At 41.8% G+C, this 22,692-nt stretch overlaps 1 protein-coding gene across 10 annotated transcripts in view; it reads left to right on the top strand.

The window, feature by feature from the left end:
* The window catches only part of gabpb1 (GA binding protein transcription factor subunit beta 1), a 72,140-nt gene that overhangs the window by 22,428 nt on the left and 27,020 nt on the right, over window positions 1-22,692 (top strand). For 9 of the 10 annotated variants that reach the window (XR_007265447.1, XM_048616097.1, XM_048616098.1 and 6 more), the window contains 3 exons: window positions 5,872-6,066; window positions 11,179-11,323; window positions 12,950-13,051. Coding sequence is in view for 9 of the 10 variants with exons in the window: in XM_048616097.1 (XP_048472054.1) it covers window positions 5,872-6,066; window positions 11,179-11,323; window positions 12,950-13,051 (442 nt within the window). In the remaining variant the exon portion in view is untranslated. The remainder of the gene's footprint in view (window positions 1-5,871; window positions 6,067-11,178; window positions 11,324-12,949; window positions 13,052-22,692) is intronic. The other variant, XM_048616103.1, reaches the window with a different exon arrangement.

The raw sequence follows: 22,692 nt of genomic DNA, 5'->3' as shown, positions 1-22,692 counted from the left end.
TATGTTACAGTATTCAGTTTTTCACTGTAGTTTGGCATTTTAAAACTTGTTGAGTTGAGTATATTAAAATGAACTTGAATCTTGATAAATAGATTATTAAACTTGTTTTTATCTCTAAGTATGGTGGGATGTCACTTTGAGCCTGATCATCACAATGATGACCTCTTTGGCCATTTTGGGCAGGAGACAGGTTGGAGTTGTTGGTTGGTTCACCAAGTTGACTGGTTTTTGTGCAAACATTTCATCCCCCTTCTAGGTGATGTCCTCAGTTCTGTCTAGCCTCCGTTGAAGCAGGAAACAACAGTTTATTCAGCAGATTAGCATCTCCATAATAAAACCCTTGCTGTTCAATGCTTCAGCCTTCTGGTCCTTCTTGTGACTTAACACGAAGGCAATTGGCATTGAGAGTAAGATCAGTGCCAAAATAACTTACCATGTGCTCTACCCTGAAAGAACACTGAGTAACAAGGGAAATGCCTGAGCAAGGAGTGTAGACTTGAAGAAACTGGCAGCCTCAAAAAATGACTTGTTTTAAACAGGAAGAAGTAAAGTAGTGCTAAACTTTTTGTGGTACATTGTGCTAGGTGGACCCTTCCTATTTTAACAAGAATAGTGGGAGATTTTAGCACCACCACTGCACCCTGTGGTGAAAATACAGAGAGCTGGAACTCTAACACAGAGATTCCATTATTTTGTTCAAGCTAACAAAATAGTCAAAGGACACAGAAGGATATAGATTGCAGATTTGGGCAGAGAAATAGCAGATGGAATTTAATCCAGACAAACACAAGGTGATGCATTTTGGAAGATCAAATTTGGGTGCGAATTATACAATAAACGGCAGAACCCTTACGAGCATTGACCATCGGGGTAGCGTCCTAAGTCCAACCATCTTCTGCTTCATCAGTGACCTTCCCTCCATCATGAGGTCAGAAGTGGGGATGTTCGCTGATTGCGCAGTGTTCAAATGCAACAAGATGTGGACAATATCCAGGCTGACAAGTGTCACACGAATGACCATCACCAATAAGAGACAATCTAACCACTGCCCCTTGACATTCAACAGTATTACCATCACTGAATCACCCATTATCAACTTCCTGGGGATTATCATTGATCAGAAACTCAACTGGACTCGCATAAATGCAGTGGCTACAAGAGCTGGTCAGAGACTAGGAATACTGTGGCGAGTAACTCACCTCAGGACTCCCCAAAGCCTATACACTATCTATGATGCACAAGTCAGGAGTGTGATGGAATACTCCCCACTTGCCTGGATGGGTGCAGCCCCAACAACACTCGAAGCTTGACACCATCCGGGACAAAGCAGCCCGCTTGATTGGCACCACATCCACAAACATCCACTCCCTCCACCACTGAAGCTCGGTAGCAGCAGTGTGTACTATGTACAAGATGCACTGGAGAGATTCACCAGGGATCCTGAGACAGCATCTTCCAAACCCATCACCACTTCATTCTAGAAGGACAAGGGCAGCAGATACATGGGAACACCACCACCTCCAAGCTCCCCACCATCCTGACTTGGAAATATATTGTCGTTCCTTCACTGTTAGGTTAAAATCCTGGAATTCTGTTGGTAATGGCATTGTGGATCAACCCACAGCAGATGGATTGCAGCGGTTCAAGAAGGCAGCTCACCACCACCTTCTCAAGGGGCACCTAGGGATGGTCAATAAATGCTGGCCCAGCCAGTGACGCCCAGATCTCTCAAATGGAAAAAAAAATTTAAAAATGGCAGAGGCATCCGGATGTACAGGTCTACAGATCCCTGAAAGTAGCAATGCCAGTGGATAAGATGGTCAAGAGGCATACTGTATGTTTGCCTTCATCGGCTAGGAGATCGAATGTAAAATTTGGCAAGTTATGTTATAACTGTACAGAACTTTAGTTAGGCCAAATGTGGAATATTGTGTGTACTTATAGTTGTAACACTACCAGAAGGACATGGATGCTTTGGAGAGGGTGCAAAGAAGGCTTACCAGGATATTGCCTGGTCTGGAGCATTTTAGTTGTGAAGAGAGGTTGGATAAACTCAAATTTCTTTTACTGGAAAGATGGAGGCTGAGGGGCGACCCAATTTGAGATCTACAAAATTATGGGAGGCATATTGAGGGAAAAACCATTGACTGTCCACCCTGAGTGGACACGGAGGGCACAAATTCAAGGTGAGAGGGGGAAACTTTAGGGGAGAAGTGCAGGAGAATTTTTCACCCAGAGAGTGATGGCTGTCTAGAATGCATTGCCAGTTGAGGTAGTGGAAGCAGGCATGTTAGCAATGTTTAAGGCATATCTTTGTTAGCCTCCTGTTCATGGATCTGTTGAGGGATGGATAGTTTATGGGCAATAAGTAGCAGGTCTAAAGAAGGATTAAGAATCGGTACAGGCTTAGTGTGCCGAAGGGCCTGTTACTGTGCTGCATTTCATTGCATATTATAAACTTGAAGCAGGTAGATTTGTCCTTGTGCTTGAGTATAATGGGAGGATTAACTTTTAACCTCCTGAGCTGTCTGGTCTAGCTCGAGTAACTGGGTTTCTAAACTTGAGAAATGAGGATTGTACGGAATTGTTTTTCATCAAAACTGTGTGCTTGTTGAAAGGTTCAGATTCCACAAACATAACCAGCATCTTGGTGAATCTACCTCCCAGTTTGTAGCAATTTTAAAGAAGTTGGATACAACTTAAATGATATTCTGTTTCAGACTGGTGTGTGGTGTAATGTGTGAAAGTTACTGATGGTAAGGAACCTAACCCTGAAGAAAGCTCTGAATAAGTAATCTCCATGGAAAACTAGCAGCCATGGAAGTTCAACGGCTATACTTGAACATTAGAGTTCACAAAATGACAGTGGAGAGATGAGCACCGATGCAAACTCAACTGCCATCAGTGTAATGCAGCAGTAACCTGTGTGTATAATGAAGCTACATGTAGAAACTGTGGAAAGAAAAGACACATTAAACAGTGTGTTTGAGGAGAAACATGAACAACATTCAGTACAGCAAAAGTACGGAAACCAAGAGTACAAAAATGGCATGAGAAAAGCCCAGACTTTCCATCCAAAGAGGAGCTGTTTTTAAACGTATTGGCCATTGCTGGCAACACTAATAGATACTGGGCCATTCCCTTACTGAATAGCAAACCAGTAAAAACGGAGGTGGACATCAGAGAGGCAGTTTCATTGATTCATTTTTTTTTTCCTTGGTCCAATATTGAGCAGTTTGTGATTCGTACACATGACAATATTGTCTAGGTCTCACTACTCCTATAAAGACATGCGTAAACCATTTTACACTTATCACAAGAAGCTTGCTCCCTGCAGTCAGTTCAGTCACTCTACCCCAAGGTGAGCTTCCCAAACAGGTAATCTCCCATGCCATTCTCAAGGGCTCCCAGTCTCTTCAGGTCAGTTATGTAATGTCCCATCTCTTGGTCCTCTTCACTTGCTCATCCAAGTGACGTCTCCAGGAAGTCAAAGATGAGGGTCTGTGTTGCCAGAGGAGAGTTTGTGCAGATCTCAGAGACTCTGGTTCACATCCCACTCCATCTACAGAGCCTTTTGCATTGCCTCCAGACCATTGCTCCACTCTTCCTGCTCTGGCTTCTTGATGTCCTGCACGAGGACTCTGCCTCCACGTTTGCTCGAGAATTCCATCAGTTTTTTGGCATGTTTCCATCCCTCGTGGGACTGCTCCTGAAAGAACGCAAAGTGATGCAGGGCAACATTATTCTGGTTAAAGTAGGAGGATATGGAGAAGTAAACATAGGAAGAATAGAGCTCCAGACTGATCTGCTTGTTAACCGCATCTGTGAAGTCACTGTGGTAGTTTTGATGCAGCTGGGAGGCCATCTCGCTATTACTGCTCACTATCACCTAGAAAACTCTAGAACTGCTGGCAGTTTCTTTGATACCTGAAAGCGTGTGTCAGAATCAGCTGAGTCCCATTGTGCTGCACCCCTCCTAACTTCTACTCAGAGGCAAATGGTGCCATTAAGGGGTTGTATCAATGTGAATATTCAGTGATACATTTATACTGAAAATTTGTCCTTGCACATTGTCAAAAGAAATTCACCACCTTTTATTGGGAAGAATGTGGTTGGAGAAAATCAAAGTCAAACTCAACTGGGCTGAAATAAATCGCTTGTCAGATTCTGAGACTGATCTATCGCAAATTGTGAAGAAATATGCCATTGTTTTCGATGGGGATCTGGGAAGCATTGAAAAGATCAAATTGAAAATCAAGGATGAGAATGAAGCAAAATGTTGCAAGGCTAAATCAGTGCCTTATGCAGTCAGACAAAATGTTGAGGCAGAATTAGAGGCTGGTCAAGACTGGAATCCTTGAACCCATAAATATGACTGAGTGGGCTATGTCTATCATACAGTGTTGAAGAAAGATGGATCAGGGCACATCTATAGTGATTTTAAGGTTACTATTAATCCAGTACTGTGCTGAGCAGTATGCTTTTCCTTTATTTGAAGACCTAGTTGCTGGATTAGCTGGAGGTCAGCTTTTGAGCAATACAGATTTTGGTCAAACCTGAGTTACAGAAATATTTGATTGTAACACATACAGAACTATTCACTTTCCTGGCCTGTCCGAGACCTTCTGCAGCCTTCCTGCTTCCTCAGCAGTACCTGTCCCTTCACCTATCTTTGTCATCTGCAAACTTAGCGACAATGCAAGAATGGTTTTTAAATGCTTCCCAAACATATAGTCATTGTCATATGGCATGGAAACCGACCCTTCAGTCCAATCAGTCCACATCGACCGTGTTCCCACCTAAACTAGTCCCACCTGCCTGTGTTTAGCCTATATTCCTCCAAACCTTTTCCTATTCATGTGCTTTATCCAAATGTCTTTTAAATGTTGTAACTGTACCCACATCCACCACTTCCTTTGGTGGTTCATCCCACACACAAACCACTCTGTGTTTTAAAATTTAAAAATTGCCCTTCATCCTCCTGACTTCCCACTAATCTTCACCACCTTGTATACTTTTTCTTTTGCTTTTATTCTGTCCCTGACTTCCCTTGTCAGCAATGGTTGCATCATCCTTCCATTAGTATGTATTTTTCCTTCCTTGGGATGAATTTCCAAGGTCCTCCGGAATTACCCCCAGAAACTCATGCTATTACTGCTCCACCATCTTCCCGTCTAGGCTCCCTTTCCAGTCCACTGTGGCCAGCTGATCCCTCTTGACTTTGTAGTTACCTTTACAAGGCTGAAGTATAAATAGCAAGAGATTTATTATGGAGATGTTCCCACTACAGGCAGCAAGCTTAGAAAGAGCTGTTTGTCAGCCTAAAATGGCCAATGATATCATAATTATATCACTAGATTGGACTCTTAAAGTGATAATCTACCATACTTGCGCAAATACACAATATCCCTCCATGTTTATATCCAAAGGCCCTGTGCTGAAAATATTCACAACATTTACAAATATACTATAACAGTCAGTAGGTTAGACATTCCAGAGGACGTTGATTCACGTGTGGCTATTGGTGCACCCCAGCGCCTGTTTATTTTCTTTGTTTACTTTAACCATTTTTAGATGTACAAAGGAACATTCATCGTGACACTCTGCATCATTATCAGCTACACGTAGTGTTGGACATTACCTTTTGTATTTAGGGACTTGTAGAAAAGTGTAGCAAATGGAAGGATCATTGTAAACTAGCAAAACAGAGAGTAAGTTCAGAGGATCTGCGATTGGTGTAACAGGATACTTTCACCATGCAAATTTCATTTTATTTGCACAATTTTATGCAATCAGAAGGACAATAAGTGTCTGTTTTCCCACAGGTCGTTTTTTTTTCCCCCTGACACACATTCTCCCCTTACTTGACAGAATGGAGCTGACATAAATGCAAAGGATATGCTTAAGATGACGGCCCTTCACTGGGCAGTGGAGCATAGTCACCAAGATGTGGTTGAGCTCTTGATAAAATATGGAGCTGATGTTCACACACCAAGTAAATTCTGCAAAACAGCCTTTGATATAGCAGTGGACAATGAGGATGAAGAATTGATTTTACTGCTTCAGGTAATTAGTTAATAGAAGTAACATCACCCATATGTTCCAATTGATTTGTAATACAGATCAATTCAAATCCCAGAGGGAAACATTTGTTTGTTTGTAGCTGTTACACACCGAAACCTATTCACGTGAGGCTGCAGATGTTCTTTAAAAAGAAAACATTGTTTATTACACAAAAGGGAAAAACAAAAAGCTATATACCAGATTATATATATCCCCAACACTATCCTTTAACAGATTAATTTCTGTGAAATTTCACTCCTACTTCAATTCAAAACTTGTCTTAACATAGAACAGTACAACACAAAAACAATTCCTTTGACCCACCATTTCTGTGCTGAACAACTATGATGCAGTTCTAAACAAATTCCATCTGCCTGCACATGGTCCGTATTCCTGTATGCCCCGTCTGTTCATGTGAATGTCTAAATGCCTCTTAAATGTAGCTATCATATCTGCTTCTGCCACTTCCCCTGGTAGCGTGTTCCAGGCACCTCCCACCTTCTGCTTTTTGAAGAATAACTTGCCTCATACATCTCCTTGTAAACTTCACCCCCCTATCACCCTCACTTTAAATCTATACCACCTAGTATTTGACATTTCCACCCTGGGCAAAAGATATTAACTATCCACCTTGACAATGTCTCATAATTTTATATATATATCTATCAGGTCACCTCTCAGCCTCTGATGCTCTAGCAAAATAAATCCAAGTTTCTCTAGCCTCTCCTTTAAAGCAAGTATGCTGCAATCCAGACAACATTGGTAAACCTCTTCTGCACCGTCTCCAAAACCTCCACATTTTTCCAATAGTGTGGGGTCCAAAAATGCATACATAATTCCAAATGTGGTCTAACTGAAGTTTTATGCAGCTGCAAAATGACTTGCCAACTTTTATACTCTGTGTACCTTGACCAATGAAGTAAGGTTGCTGTATGCTATCTTCACTATCTTATCCACTTGTGTTGCCACTCTCGGGAAGCTGTGGTCTTGCGTCACAAGATGATTCTGTGTATCAATGCTCCTAAGGGTCCTGCCATTTACTGTATACTTCCCTCTTGCATTTGACTTCCCAAAATGCATTGCCTCACACTTACAGTCATAGAGTTGTACAGCACAGAAACAGACCCTAAGGCCTAATTTGTCCATGCCAACCAGATATCCTGAATTAATCTAGTTCCATTTGGTCCATATCCCCTCTAAACCCTTCCTATTCATATACCCATCCAGATGCCTTTTTAAATGTTGTACTCGTCCCAGCCTCCACTCGTTTCACTGACAGCTCGTTCCATACACACACCATCATCTGTGTGAAAAAGTTGCCTTTAGGTCCCTTTTAAGTCCTTCCTCTCTCACCTCACACCTGTACTTTCTGGTTTTGGACTCTCCACCCCAGGGAAAAGACCTTGTCTATTTATCCCATCCATGCTCCTTATCAACCTCTATAATGTCACCTGTCAGCCTCCAAGGCTCCAGGGAAAAATAGCCCCAGCCTATTCAGCCCCTCCCTATAGCGCAAACCTTCCAACTCTGGCAACATTCTTGTAAATCTTTTCTGAACCCTTTCAAGTTTCACAACATTCTTCATATTAGCAGGGAGACAAGAATTGCATGCAGTGTTCCACAAGTGGTTGAACCAATGTCTTGTACAAACACAATATGACCTCCCAACTCCTTTACTTGATGCACTGACCAATAAGGGCAAGCTTACCAAACACCGCCTTCACTATCCTATCTACCTGCGACTCCACTTTCAAGGAACTATAAACCTGCACTCCAAGGCCTCTTTGTTCAGCAACACTCCCCAGGACCTTGCCATTAAGTCCTGCCCTGATTTGCCTTTCCAAAATGCAGCACCTCACATTTAACTAAATTAAACTCCATCTGCCACTCCTCAGCCCATTGATCAAGGTCCCATTGTACTCTGAAGTAACCTTCTTCACTGTCCACTACACCTCTGAATTTTGGCGTCATCTGCAAACTTACTAATCATACCTCCTATGTTCACATCCAAACCATTTACATAAAGGACAAAAAGCAGTGGACCCAGCACTTGTTGCACACTGCTGGTCACAGGCCTTCAGCCTGAAAAGTAAACCACCACCACCACCATCCTCTGTCTTCTACCTTTGAGCCTGTTCTATATCCACATGGCCAGTTCTCCCTGTATTCCATGTGATCTAACCTTGCTAACCAGTCTACCATGAGGAATCTTGTTGAACACCTGACTGAGGCCCATATAGATCATATCCACCGCTGTGCCCTCATCAATCCTCTTTGTTACTTCTTCAAAAAGCTCAATCAAGTTAGTGAGACATGATTTCCCACGCACGAAGCCATGTTGAATATCCCTAATCCATCCTTGCCTTTCCAAATACATATAAATCCTGTCCCTCAGGATGCTGTCCAACCACCGATGTCTGGCTCACTAACCCTGGCTTTTCCTTAGCACCTTTCTTATATAGTGGCACTACGTTAGGTGTGGTGCCAGAAGACTGAAGGTTGGATGTCGCTGTCAATGATCCAAATATCTCAGCAAGGGGCCCAGCAATCACTTCCCTAGTTTCCCACAGAGTTCTAGGGTACACCTGATTAAAGTACCGGGGATTTATCCACATTTATGCGTTTTAAGACGTCCAACACCACCACCTCTGTAATGTGGATGTTTTTCAAGATGTCACCATTTATTTCCCCATATTCTCTATTTTCCATATCCTTCTCTGTAGTAAACACTGCAAAATACTCGTTTAGTATCTTCCCCCATCTCCTGCGGTTCCACACATAGGTAGACTTGCTAATATTTAAGGGGCCCTATTCTCTTTTGTCCTTCATGTATTTGTTGAATCCCTTTGGATTCTCCAGAACCGTATTTGCCAAAGCTATCTCCTGTTTAGATTTGGATTTATTTATTTGTCACACATACTAAGTATGGGAATACATAAGAACAGCGAAAAGAGCACAATGTTGCCATTCACTGGTGCCCACTTGGTTACAAAACCAGAATTAAAAGATTTAACAGAGCCAAAAGGTAAGTAAGAGAAAAAGAAAAGTCCAGATCTCAGAGTCCCAAGTCCCATCTCCACAATGGTGCAGGCACTGCTCCAATCGCTAGGACACCCAGGAGGATGCCAATGTCGCCACTGACCGCCGCCCCGCGCTCTCTGTACCGCCGGCCCGCTCTCTCTCTGTACCGCCGGCCCCTTGCCAGCCCGCTGTCACTGCCATCACTCCAGCTCACGCTTAATCCATCGTTGCTGCAGGACACGGCCCACACATTCAGCTTCAGCCACGCAGTTCCCCATCGTGACCTGACTCCTTCCCAACTGCTTAGGTCGGTAGTTAAAGGGTGGGTGAGTGAGCTGGGGAGGTTTTGGGAGGGGATAGAATTACTGCAGAGTGTAGAGAGAAGAAGAGGAGGGGAAAAAAATAAGAAAAAGGAAAGGGACCTGGTGAGCAGTGTGAAGCTCTGAATGGAGCAACTTACCCTGTTGCCATCTTTTTGCCCTCCTGATTTCCCTCTTAAGTATACTCCAACTGCCTTTATACCCTTCTAGGGATTCACTCAATCTCTGCTGTCTATACCTGACAAATGCTTCCTTCTTATTCTTGACCAAAACCTCACTTGCATCGTTAACCACCCTATGCCTTTCTCTGCTTAACTTCCCAACTTATCAATATTCTGCTGTATCCTTTGACAACCTTCCTCACTATCCACAACTTCACTAATTTTCCTGTCATCTGCAAACTCACTAGCAAATCACCTAGATTTTCATCCAAATCATTTACATACATATGTTACAAACAATAGAGGTCTCAGCCTTGTGGACCACTGGTCACACACCTCCAGTCAGAAAAATATCCTTCCACAACTGTTCGTTCTTCCTAGACCAAGCCAATTTTGTATCCAACTTACTAACTGATTAAGTCACGTGGGATCGACAATCTTCTGAACCAACCTATCATGAGGGACCTTGTCAAATATTTTAGTAAAGTCCACATAGACCACGTCGGCTGCCCACTTCAATCATCTTTGTCACTTCCCCAAAACCTCAATCAAAATTGTGAGACAAGACCTCCCCTGCACAAAGCCCTGTTGACTATTTGTAATAAATCCATATTTTTCTGAATGCAAGTAAATCCTTCCCTAAGAACCTTCTCCAATAATTTCCCTACCGTTGATGTAAGGCTCACTGGCCTACAGTATCCTGGATTATCACTTTTGCCCTTAGACAAAAGAACGACAGTGGCTATGGCCCAGTCTTCTGGGCCCTTGCCTGTGGCTTGCCAAAGACCCCTCCACCAGATAAACCGGCAAAACCCCAATAATGAGTGAAAGGGGAAAATTAATAATAATCGCAGAAGCTCAATTCTGTCACCAGTCTGTAACCACCAAACAAGAAGGTTGGCTCCCGAGTCCTTTTTTGGTGCAGCATGGTGGCTCGGTGATTAGCACTGCTGCCTCACAGTGCCAGCGACCCAGGTTCAATTCCAGCATTGGGCAACTGGGCAAACTCCACACAGACATTCTCCCTGTGTCTGTATGGGTTTCCACCAGGTGCTTTGGTTTCCTCCCACAGGCCAAAGATGTGCAGGTTAAATTGCTGGATATTCCTGTTCACCAGAGACTAGCTTGCTTTTCGTGAATTTCCTGGGATGCTGGTTAATACCGCTCTTATAAACCCATTGCTAATCCAGTGTCCCATTTAAAAGCTTACTTAATTTAAAAAATAATTCCTGGGCTGACAATGCACTCCAATCCTCTGGTACTTAGCTTTTGCAGAAGGCATCAAGAGTAACAGTGGACAAATTGTGCTCCCTCAGCAGGGACACCAGGGGTGGATATAACCATGGAAGAAAGGCAGGCAGTTGGGCAGAACCATGCCCTTGCCTGTGTCTGTAAATGGTTATCTTGGCCAGGGAGATTAACTGACAGGGTCACCAATATAATTGTCTGCTCCTTCAGTTAAGCAGAGGTCAGTGAAGCCATAAATTTAGTAACAATCAATTTATTTCTCAATGTAGCAGAAATGCAAGTGGCAGAACAATTTCTCTAAGATAAACCACAAGAAGTGTACACTTTTTTTTTATGCTCAATAACTTTCTCCCTTGTAATACTAGACAGCAATGCAGAACCAGAATAACACAAATTCTGACAGCTCTGATGCAATCATGGTTCATGATGCTGCACCACAATTCATTATTGGGCCTGGAGGAGTTGTCAATCTAACTGGACTAGTTTCCACTGGAACAACAAAGGCATCAGGTATGTTTGTCACTTTACATCTGTTTTGGCTCTCCATGCTATGAAGCCCTCTACATCCTATTTGGTCTGATCTTTGACTGAAGGTGAATGATTTTATTCCTAGACTGAAGTAATTGATTGGACTGGTCGGTAAACTTTATGGAGGTTTAGAACAATCTCAGGCACTGATGGCTGGGGTATGCATGTTTTGGTCACAGGATATAGGTAATCATTACTGAACTTTCCAGTGAAGCTAATAAATCGTTTTTCCACCTGTAATCAATGAGGTATAATGCTCCTGGTATTAAGAAACTGCATCTATATGTTGTGCCTTGTACATGTTCAAGATATTCCATTGTATTCAAGCCAATGGAGTATTTCTTCTGAACAGTCATTGTTGCAGGTAATGTGGCAGTGAATTTTTGTGCCCATCAGACACTCAGAGCCAATTAATGAATGCTTAAAAAATCTGTTTAATGATACTTCGAGTGAAAATTGCCCAAGCCAGCAAACAAAATTCCCTGCTTCTTTCAGATCATGCTATAGGATCATCTACCTAGGTGGATGAAGCCTGAATTTACACTTGTCTAAAAGATGATGTTTCTGATATTGCACTGAAGGCTCAATGCACAAGTCACATTGGGCCTTCTATCTATAGCATTCTGACTCTGAGGCAGCAACCTACCTTCAGAACCATGCTGGGAAAATACCAATACTTTAGTTACCCAAGTTTCACTTCCCTTTTTATGAGGTTGCATCTTGTTATCTATAATTAGCATGTTTTTTAAAGATGCTCCTAGACTTTAAACAGAAAATGTTTAATGGCCTTTAACTGACCTGTAAGGATGGTTGAATGTAAAGAATCAGTAAACCTCGGTATTGTGTCAGCCCCAGCAGGAGTGGGATGGGTGCTAAGGTATAATTGGGTTTGGGAATTTCTCTCGCTGTTCAAGATGCACGTCCCAAGCAAAGTCAAAATCTGAGCCCAGTTACATCATTGGTGAGCTCTTGTCGGGACTTTGCAGTGAGATCAGGACTCCAGTGTCCTGAATTTCCTGACCCTCCCCTTCTTAATATTAGTTCTGTGCCCCTGTGCTTTGTAGGGAGTCATTTCACTGAGGTGTCAGTGATTTCCTCTCACCCACTAACCTCATCATTGTGCTTGATGTGACTGATTTTAAACTACAAAATTATAATGCATGCTTGGGAGTGAAGATGGAGCTTTACTCTGTAACCACCTTCCCTGTATTAGACCATAACACCTGGGGGCCTGAAATTGGAGTGTACCACTTTCCAAACATGAACATTTTTTCCCTTTAGCTCAACTATACCACAGATAATGAATAGAAAATGATAAATCAGCTGATTTTCCCGCTTGATTCTGATTTGTTAAAATAATCCATCCAAATGCATAAATGTAATTTGTCAAGCTAATTAAATTTATGGCATTAACTATTTTTATTTTAAAAACACTGAATATAATTCAAATACAGCTTTTTTTAAAAACCATCATTCATCAAGTTTGGCTTTTTTAACACCATTCCAAAGATCACTGTTTTGATTAGTTTGAATGCATTTTTAAATGATGTGTGTAAGTATAAATCTTCAGTAACCTTTTAATCTAAGGATCATTTTTTTTTGTTTTAGAGCCTGCGGTACAATTTGGCAATTCCTCTACGTCAGTATTGGCTACGTTAGCTGCTTTGGCAGAGGCATCAGCACCACTGACACATACAACTGATGCACCAGGTTAGGAAAATGGCTGCTGTTTATTTTGCTAAACCATTCAGGGCACACCACTAAACTATAAAATGTATTCAAAATGGAAATCCTTGCACAGTGATCAGTACCCATAGTGTTATCTGTCTCCCTTGTAACTTACTACTGAGCTTTTAAGCTTTTCTTGGGAGAATCATTCAGTCACATGTTGATGCACCATTCTTTTCCATTTATGCTACTCGTCTCCTGCAACTCTCCATCTGTCACTGCAGGTATAACTTGCCAATGTTTATGTTTTGCATCAGAACACTGCTGATTAAAACATTTGAAAGTACTGTGAGGCAATAAGTTTTCCAACTCATTGATATCTCTTTGTTCAACAAAAACATGCATTGGTGATATTTATAAAATGTCCCATGCAATGGTCTAATGGTGTTCTTCACAACTAGGCTGCACACTAACCTTACTGTTTATTTAGTGGGCCATCAATGGCAGCAGTGGATCCAATGGCAGACATTTAAATGGACAGAAATCTAGGTCCACATTCTTGGCTGCATAAAATTAAGTCCAGGATCTCAGAATTTTCACATTAAGAAGGGAGGCCATTTGGCCCATCATGTCTGCACTGACTCTCTGAGCATTATAATTTGGTGTTAATCTCCTCCACATTTGTTTCTGTTCAAGTAATCGTCTAGTGTCTCTTTGCCTCCAATAGAAGCTGCCTTCACCACATTTCTTGGACGTGCATTCCAGGCTCTAACTATTTGCTGTATGAAAAGAAAATCCTCACTTCACATTTGCACCTGTTACTAATTACTTTCAGTCTATACCATCTTGTTCTCCTTTTCCAAGTGGGAACAGTATCTCCCTGTGTATTCTGTGCAGGCTCATCATAATTTTGAAAACTTCAATCAAATTCTCTCTCTCAGCCTTCTCTTCTGCAAGGATAACAATCCCAGTTTTCCAATCTGTTCTCAAAACTGAAGGTTCTTATCTCTGGAGCCATTCTTGTAAACTTTTTTTATTCCTTTCTCCAATGTGAGAAGTGTAGCTCCCAGAATTGTGTATAATACTCCACCTTAGACCTAACTTATCATTATGCAAGTTCAGCATAATCTCCTTGCTCTTCTAGTCTCGTCTCCCATTAGTAAAGCCTAGAATACTGTATGATTTATGCACTGTTCTGTTCATTGTCTTGCCACCTTTTAATGACTTGTGCACACACACACACCCAGGTCTCGGCAGGTTTGGCGCCATCTGTGGGGAGAGGAGTCCATGTTTTGAATCCTTTTTTAATTTTCTTCAGAACTTCTGAAATCTACCGCAGCACTTTATTCTGAGACCGTGATGAACTGGTTACGGCAATGGATTTGCACTCCATTGGGGTCTCTATGCAGATTCGAATCCTGTGTATTATATTTCTCATTGTTCCTGATTTTAGCCCAGTGTCTGTATGTAGAATTCACTTCCTGTTACTACATAGGCACTAATGTCCTTTTTGATAGTAGTAATATCCCTATCTCTGGGCTAGAAGATCTGGTATCGTTTACCATCTGCCCCAGGCATGTCATGACATGTCTAGACAGGTTGATTATCTTTTTTTAAGAAAAAACTACCATGCTGATGTCTCATATTAGACATCAATGTAGAAGATTCACTCTTGTTTTTAAAAAAAACAGAATTGGGGTCTTGAGGGAGGCTGAGGGGGTAATTGAGAGGAGTTACAGGGAGGTAGTCACACCTCGGGTACAGGAAAAAGGTAGATAGGTTACAGACAGGGAACGGAAAGGGAACAGGCAGACAGTGCAGGGATCCCCTGTGGCCATTCCCCTCAAGAACAAGTATACCGTTTTGGATACTGTTGGGGGGGGACGACTTACCAGGGGTAAGCCATGGGGTACAGGTCTCTGGCACAGAGTCTGTCCCTGTTGCTCAGAAGGGAAGTGGGGAGAGGAGGAGAGCATTAGTCATTGAGGACTCCATAGTTAGGGGGACAGATAGGAGATTCTGTGGGAACGAGAGAGACTCGCGGCTGGTGTGTTGCCTCCCAGGTGCCAGGGTCCGTGATGTCTCGGATCGTGTTTTTGGGATCCTTAAGGGGGAGGGGGAGCAGCCCCAAGTCGTGGTCCACATAGGCACCAACGACATAGGTAGGAAAAGGGATGGGGATGTAAGGCAGAAATTCAAGGAGCTAGGGTGGAAGCTAGAACAAACAGAGTTGTTATCTCTGGTTTGTTACTCGTGCCACATGCTAGCAAGGCGAGGAATAGGGAGAGAGAGCAGTTGAACACGTGGCTACAGGGATGGTGCAGGAGGGAGGGATTCAGATACCTGGATAATTGGGGCTCATTCTGGGGTAATGGGACCTCTACAAATGGGATGGTCTACACCTGAAGGGTACCAATATCCTGGGGGGGAAATTTCCTAACGCTCTTCGGGAGGGTTTAAACTAATTCAGCAGGGGGATGGGAACCTGAATTGTAGCTCCAGTGTACAGGAGGTTGAGAGTAGTGAGGTCATGAATAAGGTTTCAAGGTCGCAGGAGTGTACCGGCAGGCAGGAAGGTGGTTTGAAGTGTGTCTACTTCAACGCCAAGAGCATCCGGAATAAAGTGGGTGAACTTGCAGCATGGGTTGGTACTGGGACTTCGATGTTGTGGCCATTTCGGAGACATGGATAGAGCAGGGACAGGAATGGTTGTTGCAGGTTCCGGGGTTTAGATGTTTCAGTAAGATCAGGGAAGGTGGTAAAAGAGGGGGAGGTGTGGCATTGTTAGTCAAGGACAGTATTACGGTGGCAGAAAGGACGTTTGATGAGGACTCGTCTACTGAGGTAGTATGGGCTGAAGTTAGAAACAGGAAAGGAGAGGTCCCCCTGTTGGGAGTTTTCTATAGGCCTCTGAAAAGTTCCAGAGATGTAGAGGAAAGGATTGCAAAGATGATTCTGGATAGGAGTGAAAGTAACAGGGTAGTTGTTATGGGGGACTTTAACTTTCCAAATATTGACTGGAAACGCTATAGTTCGAGTACTTTAGATGGGTCAGTTTTTGTCCAATGTGTGCAGGAGGGTTTCCTGACACAGTATGTAGATAGGCCAACAAGAGGCGAGGCCACATTGGATTTGGTACTGGGTAATGAACCAGGCCAGGTGTTAGATTTGGAGGTAGGTGAGCACTTAGGTGATAGTGACCACAATTCGGTTATGTTTACTTTAGCGATGGAAAGGGATAGGTATGTACTGCAGGGCAAGAGTTATAGCTGGGGGAAAGGCAATTATGAGGCATATAGGCAAGATTTAGGATGCATAGGATGGAGTAGGAAACTGCAGGGTCTGGGCACAATTGAAATGTGGAGCTTGTTCAAGGAACAGCTACTGCGTGTCCTTGACCAGTATGTACCTGTCAGGCAGGGAGGAAGTGGTCAAGTGAGGGAACCATGGTTTACTAAAGAAGTTGAATCTCTTGTCAAGAGGAAGAAGGAGGCTTATGTAAAGATGAGACGTGAAGGCTCAGTTAGGGCACTTGAGAGGTACAAGTTAGCCAGGAAGGACCTAAAGAGAGATCTAAGAAGAGCCAGGAGGGGACATGAGAAGTCTTTAGCAGGTAGGATCAAGGAAAACCCTAAAGCTTTCTATAGGTATGTCAGGAATAAAAGAATGACCAGAGTAAGATTAGGGCCAGTCAAGGACAGTAGTGGGAAGTTGTGTATGGAGTCCGAAGAGATAGGAGAGGCGCTAAATTAATATTTTTCGTCTGTCTTTTTCCTGTGTGAATACTATGTTGTCGAGGAGAATGCCGAGATACAGGCTATTAGACTAGACGGGATTGAGGTTCATCAGGAGGAGGTGTTAGCAATTCTGGAAAGTGTGAAAATCGATAAGTCCCCTGGGCCGGATGGGATTTATCCTAGGATTCTCTGGGAAGCTGGGGAGGAGATTGCAGGCCTTTGGCTTTGATCTTTATGTCGTCATTGTCTTCAGGAATAGTGCCAGAAGACTGGAGACGAGCAAATGTTGTCCCCTTGTTCAAGAAGGGGAGTAGAGACAACCCTGGTAATTATAGACCAGTGAGCCTTACTTCGGTTCTGGGTAAAGTGTTGGAAAGGATTATAAGAGATAGGATTTATCATCATCTAGAAAGGAATAATTTGATTAGGGATAGTCAACACGGTTTTGTGAAGGGTAGGTCGTGCCTCACAAACCTTATTGAGTTCTTCGAGAAGGTGACCAAACAGGTGGATGAGGGTAAAGCGGTTGATGTGGTGTATATGGATTTCAGTAAAGCGTTTTATAAGGTTCCCCACGGTAGGCTATTGCAGAAAATACGGAGGCATGGGATTGAGGGTGATTTAGCGGTTTGGATCAGAAATTGGCTAGCTGTAAGAAGGCACAGGGTGGTGGTTGATGGGAAATGTTCATCCTGGAGTTCAGTTACTAGTGGTGTACTGCAAGGATCTGTTTTGGGGCCACTGCTGTTTGTCATTTTTATAAATGACCTGGATGAGGGCGTAGAAGGATGGGTTAGTAAATTTGTGGATGACACCAAAGTCGGTGGAGTTGTGGATAGTGCGGAAGGATGTTGCAGGTCACAGAGGGACATAGATAAGCTGCAGAGCTGGGCTGAGAGGTGGCAAATGGAGTTTAATGCGGAAAAGTGTGAGGTGATTCACTTTGGAAGGAGTAACAGGAACACAGAGTACTGGGCTAATGGTAAGATTCTTGGTAGTGTGGATGAGCAGAGAGATCACGGTGTCCATGTGCATCGATCCCTGAAAGTTGCCACCCAAGTTGATAGCGTTGTTAAGAAGGCATACGGTGTGTTAGGTTTTATTGGTAGAGGGATTGAGTTTCGGAGCCATGAGGTCATGTTGCAGCTGTACAAAACTCTGGTGCGGCCGCACTTGGAGTATTGCGTACAGTTCTGGTCGCTGCATTATAGGAAGGATGTGGAAGCATTGGAAAGGGTGCAGAGGAGATTTACCAGGATGTTGCCTGGTATGGAGGGAAGGCCTTATGAGGAAAGGCTGAGGGACTTGAGGCTGTTTTCATTAGAGAGAAGAAGGTTAAGAGGTGACTTAATAGAGACATAAAAGATGATCAGAGAATTAGATAGGGTGGACAGCGAGAGCCTTTTTCCTTGGATGGTGATGGCTAGCGCAAGGGGACGTAGCTTTAAATTGAGGGGTGATAGATATAGGACAGATGTCAGAGGTAGGTTCTTTACTCAGAGAGTAGTAAGGGCGTGGAATGCCCTGCCTGCAACAGTAGTAGACTCGCCAACTTTAAGGGCATTTAAATGGTCATTGGATGAACATATGGATGATAATGGAATAGTGTAGGTTAGATGGGCTTCAGATTGGTTTCACAGGTCGGCGCAACATCGAGAGCCAAAGGGCTTGTACTGCGCTGTAATGTTCTATGTTCTATGAGGGCTCTTGTGCCTCAGTGGAAATGTCCCCACCTTTCAACCAGGAGGCCTGGGTTCAAGTGTCACCTACTCCAGAGGTGTGTCATAACATCTTTGAACAGTTTAATTGTAAAGATTTTTTAAAAAGTTGAATTCTAACTTTAATCTGAAGTGTTTGTTATTTGCTAATGGATGATTGGGTAATTTTGGTAATTTGATGTTTTAAAAACAAAAACAATTAGGCTCTTCCCCAGGTGAGGGTTTGACTTTTGTATCAGGAAAGGATCCAGAAGGTAAACGTCAAAACTGGGTGTTTATGGTAACATACAGATTTACAATAAAACGCTTGTAAATTTCTGAAAGTCTTTTACTGTTTAACTCCATTTATGAGTGTCTATCATTTAAACATCAACCACACTGCCCTCATCAACCCTCTCTGTTACCACTTCAAAAAATGCCAGCAAGTTATTGAGACATGATTTTTTTCTCAAGAAAATTATGCTGGGAATCCTTAATTAACCCACATTTTCCATGTGACTATTAATACTATTCTGAATGATTTGATTGTTTCTAGAAGTTTGTGCTGTTACGACTTGGAGATGGACAGTTGAATCAAATCAGCCTTCCTACCTCTGCATTCACAATAAAACAAAATTCAAACCTCCAAAGACTTAAATGATCCCAATGGTTCCTAGCCAGCAGTTTTGAATAACCAATCTCAGGCTCTGCGAATAATCAATTCTAGACACCGGGTTTGTAGCTTAAACAAAAGACTTCACAGTTTATTAACAATACAGTTACTTTAGCAGAACAAAATTAAACAACAAAGTAATCTAATTGTCTATGATTTAAACCCAATAATCTTGGTTATCAGTCCCATTTACACAAAGGACAAATAGATAGACAAACACAGTTAAGGGATTAAATAGAAGAGAGTAACAAAATTGGCCAGGTTATTGAAGGGGTTTTCACGTTTTGTTCCACAGGCATATATGATGGTTCTTGGTTGATTTTCTGAAGATGCCAATCAGGGCCACCTTTTCAGTTTGCTCAGAGGAAGTCAATGATATATTTTTTCTGTTCTCTAAACTTCGAATAGCTGATAACGGGAGGCAAGGCATGGTGCTTTCAAGGCTTCATGATATAATATCAACAGCTAAAACCCTGCTCTCAGAAACTCAGACCCAAAGCCAATCAAACTCTGGCCCCTCCTGCCAAAAATGTCCATTGTAAGGCTTCTTAACTGCTCTATAACAAACCACTGGATTAACTCATTTTATGACACGAGATGTGGTGAAGATTTGAAAATAACTTTTATTCAGGCCTAAAGAATTTTTACTCTTGCTGTACATTTTTCCCACCCTAACGTTCCATTTGTTTAAAATTATCCCACCCAGATTACTTTTTGTTTTCGGTTTACCTTTCCAAAGGTGGAATCAAAGGTTGCAAGACTATTAACTTGACACTGCTCCTGACCATTTTTTAGAAAGAAACCCTACTGAACTGCAATCCATGAATGAGTAATCCATTTCCAATACGTTAAACAAGCTGTCCTGTATCTGGTGCAGCTACTAACACAAAGGTATTTTACTGATGGAGCAAAGTTGTGCTTCCTGTTTTAGATTGTATACAAATTTTGAGCGTGTGTCCCGTATCAGTAAATATTGAAGAGTAACAGTCCCAATGCCGACCTCCGTGTTTATCCATTAACCACAAATTCTTAATCTTTTCTTTTTATCAGAACTCAAATGTCTTTATCAATAAGCTTCCTAAGCAGCAACTTTTGAAAATCCCTGCATGCGACATTCACTGCATATCCTTCAATATCTATTGCTTCTTCAAAAGGATTTCTTTTAAACAAAAACCAAAAAAACTGCAGATGCTGTAAATCAGGAACAAAAACAAAGTTGCTGGAAAAGCTCAGCAGATCTGGCAGCATCTCTGAAGAAAAATCAGAATTAATGTTTTGGGTCCGGTGACCTTCCTCTTTTAAACAAACCTTTTTTATCTAGGTGATGGCTGTCAAAGTTTACCCTTACTAACAGGTTAATCCCATTCTGCCTTTTTGAACAGAGGTGTTATATTTCAAATTGGCCAAAACAGCAGGATGGTGTCCATATCCAAGGATGTTTGAAGAATTGTGGTCAGAATATCAAACTAATTTGTTCCAGACTTCACTGAACATTATAATGTACAGCTTTTTTCACATCCAAGTCACACCAGTTTTTAGCTCTCCTTTCTTTTGTGTGTATCATTTTAAAACTATTCTTTTGTCTTAGAATTTAACTGAGCTGGTGGGTTTGGGGTGTGACAACAGAAGAGGAAAGTGGAACAAAAGAAAATCAGTTTTTTTTTCTCTTTGATTCAGATGTTTATTTTGAAGCTAATCATGTTCCCCTACCTTGGTGTTAATTGGTTTTCCTCATTCATTTCTTTGAACGAGAGCTACCACTGGCTCATCTGGAACTAAATACTGTTGCTGTGTCAATATCCCGGAATTCCCTTCCTAATGGCATTGTGGGTCAATCCACAGCAGGAGGACTGCAGCAGTTCAAGAAGGCAGCTCACCACCACCTTCTCAAGGGCAACTAGTGACGGGCAACAAATGCTAGTTAGCCAGCGATACCTACATCCCACAGTTGAATTTTTAAAAAATATATATCACCTCAAGTATTTCTGATTTTCTGGTTCAATGATTAAATAATTGCAATATTTATCTAATTCTTATGATGTGGGTGTGGCTGGCAAGGCTGGAATTTAGTATACGTAGAAACACAAAAATGTAGAAAATAGGAGCAGGTGTAGGCTATTCCACCCTACAACCTGCTCTGCCATTCAATATGATCATGGCTGATCACCCAATTAAGAACCCCATTCTTGCTTTTGCTCCATACCTTTTGATTCATTTAACCCTTAGGACTTTATCTTAACTACTGCTTGAAAACATTTGGGTCTCAACCACTTTCTGTGGCAGATATTTCCACGGGTTCACACTTTCCTAGTTGTTCTCAGGTCACGGTAAGGCCTGCTTCGTTGAAGCGCTGCTGCCATCAATTAAAGTACAGAGGGATCTCTTGCCTTTATTAATGAATGTCAACAATTTGTGCTGCATTTTGCAGAGGTAGAGTAAGTGGGGTCTCCTGCATGTTAATAGCCACAATGCAGAACAGTGGTCATGTTTTGAAATGTTTCGCTGAGAACAGCAAGGTAGAACTACCTTAGCATTGGTAAGAGCTTCTTGTGCTTGGTTACCTTTTATGCTATTTTTTGGCTGCAATAATGAGCAATTTAAAATTGAAAAAAGTATCCCCTTGAGGAAAATAATATCTAATAAAAAGCTTTTCAAGTGTAATTTGTTCAGATCCTAGCACTTTAGTGGCTAAGTTTGAGCTTTAACATGGCTTTTGGGCTTTGCATATTTTTAAAAAAATATACATTTCAAAGAATGTTAGAAACTGGCAATAAAGGCAAACACTTTCCCTGTTATGCATGTGCTCACTGTTTTAGTCAGCAGCTATGCCTAGTATGACATGCCTGTCCTTTAGTTCCTCAGCCTTTTCAGATCCTGTTTTGGTTAACACCAGCCTTTTTATTTTTGTGATAAATCATTCCACATCCTGACAACACTGAAAGGTTTCTCCATCTGTCCCAGCTAGAATATTTGTCAATGATTTTAAATCTGACCTTTAGTTGTTGGCCGACTTGCATAAGGGACAGCCTCCTTTAAATGTCCTCATTTAAATTGCCTTCTTTAAAAGATTTAATATAGTTGAAGTACACATTTGAATTTACACTTAATTAATGGAATGTTAAGATGCTTTATACATCTATATAGTATTTAGAAATGGGTAATAGATTTCTTTGTTATTTAGTGATCTATATTAATCAGATATTCTATGATAGCCAACATTAACAAGCTATCTTTCCTCACTAAATTTTAACTTGTCTGCACAGACTCAAATAACAAAAGAGGAATGTTCTGGCCTATGTCTGAGGAGACAGTTCAGATTTCATGGGAAGTAAAGCTTCTTAGTTTTTCTTTTGCATTGTGTATTTTGTAGCTATGTTGAATAAATTAATTTATTTTATGTAACTTTTTCTTCCTCCAACTTCAGTTAGATAATTTCCATTTCACGTGCCGTTGATTAGATTTGACAGTCTCAATAGTGTAGTTTTCCGAGTAGGTATGAGATGAGAATCAAAGGTTTTGTAGCAGTGTTTTCTTTTAATGCTTAACTTAACAAAAAGCACTAAATAGTTTAAGACA

The sequence above is a fragment of the Rhincodon typus genome, chromosome 33, assembly GCF_021869965.1.
Source record: "Rhincodon typus isolate 14 chromosome 33, sRhiTyp1.1, whole genome shotgun sequence".
Lineage (NCBI taxonomy): Eukaryota > Metazoa > Chordata > Chondrichthyes > Orectolobiformes > Rhincodontidae > Rhincodon > Rhincodon typus.
This window is presented reverse-complemented; position numbering and strand designations above follow the sequence as displayed.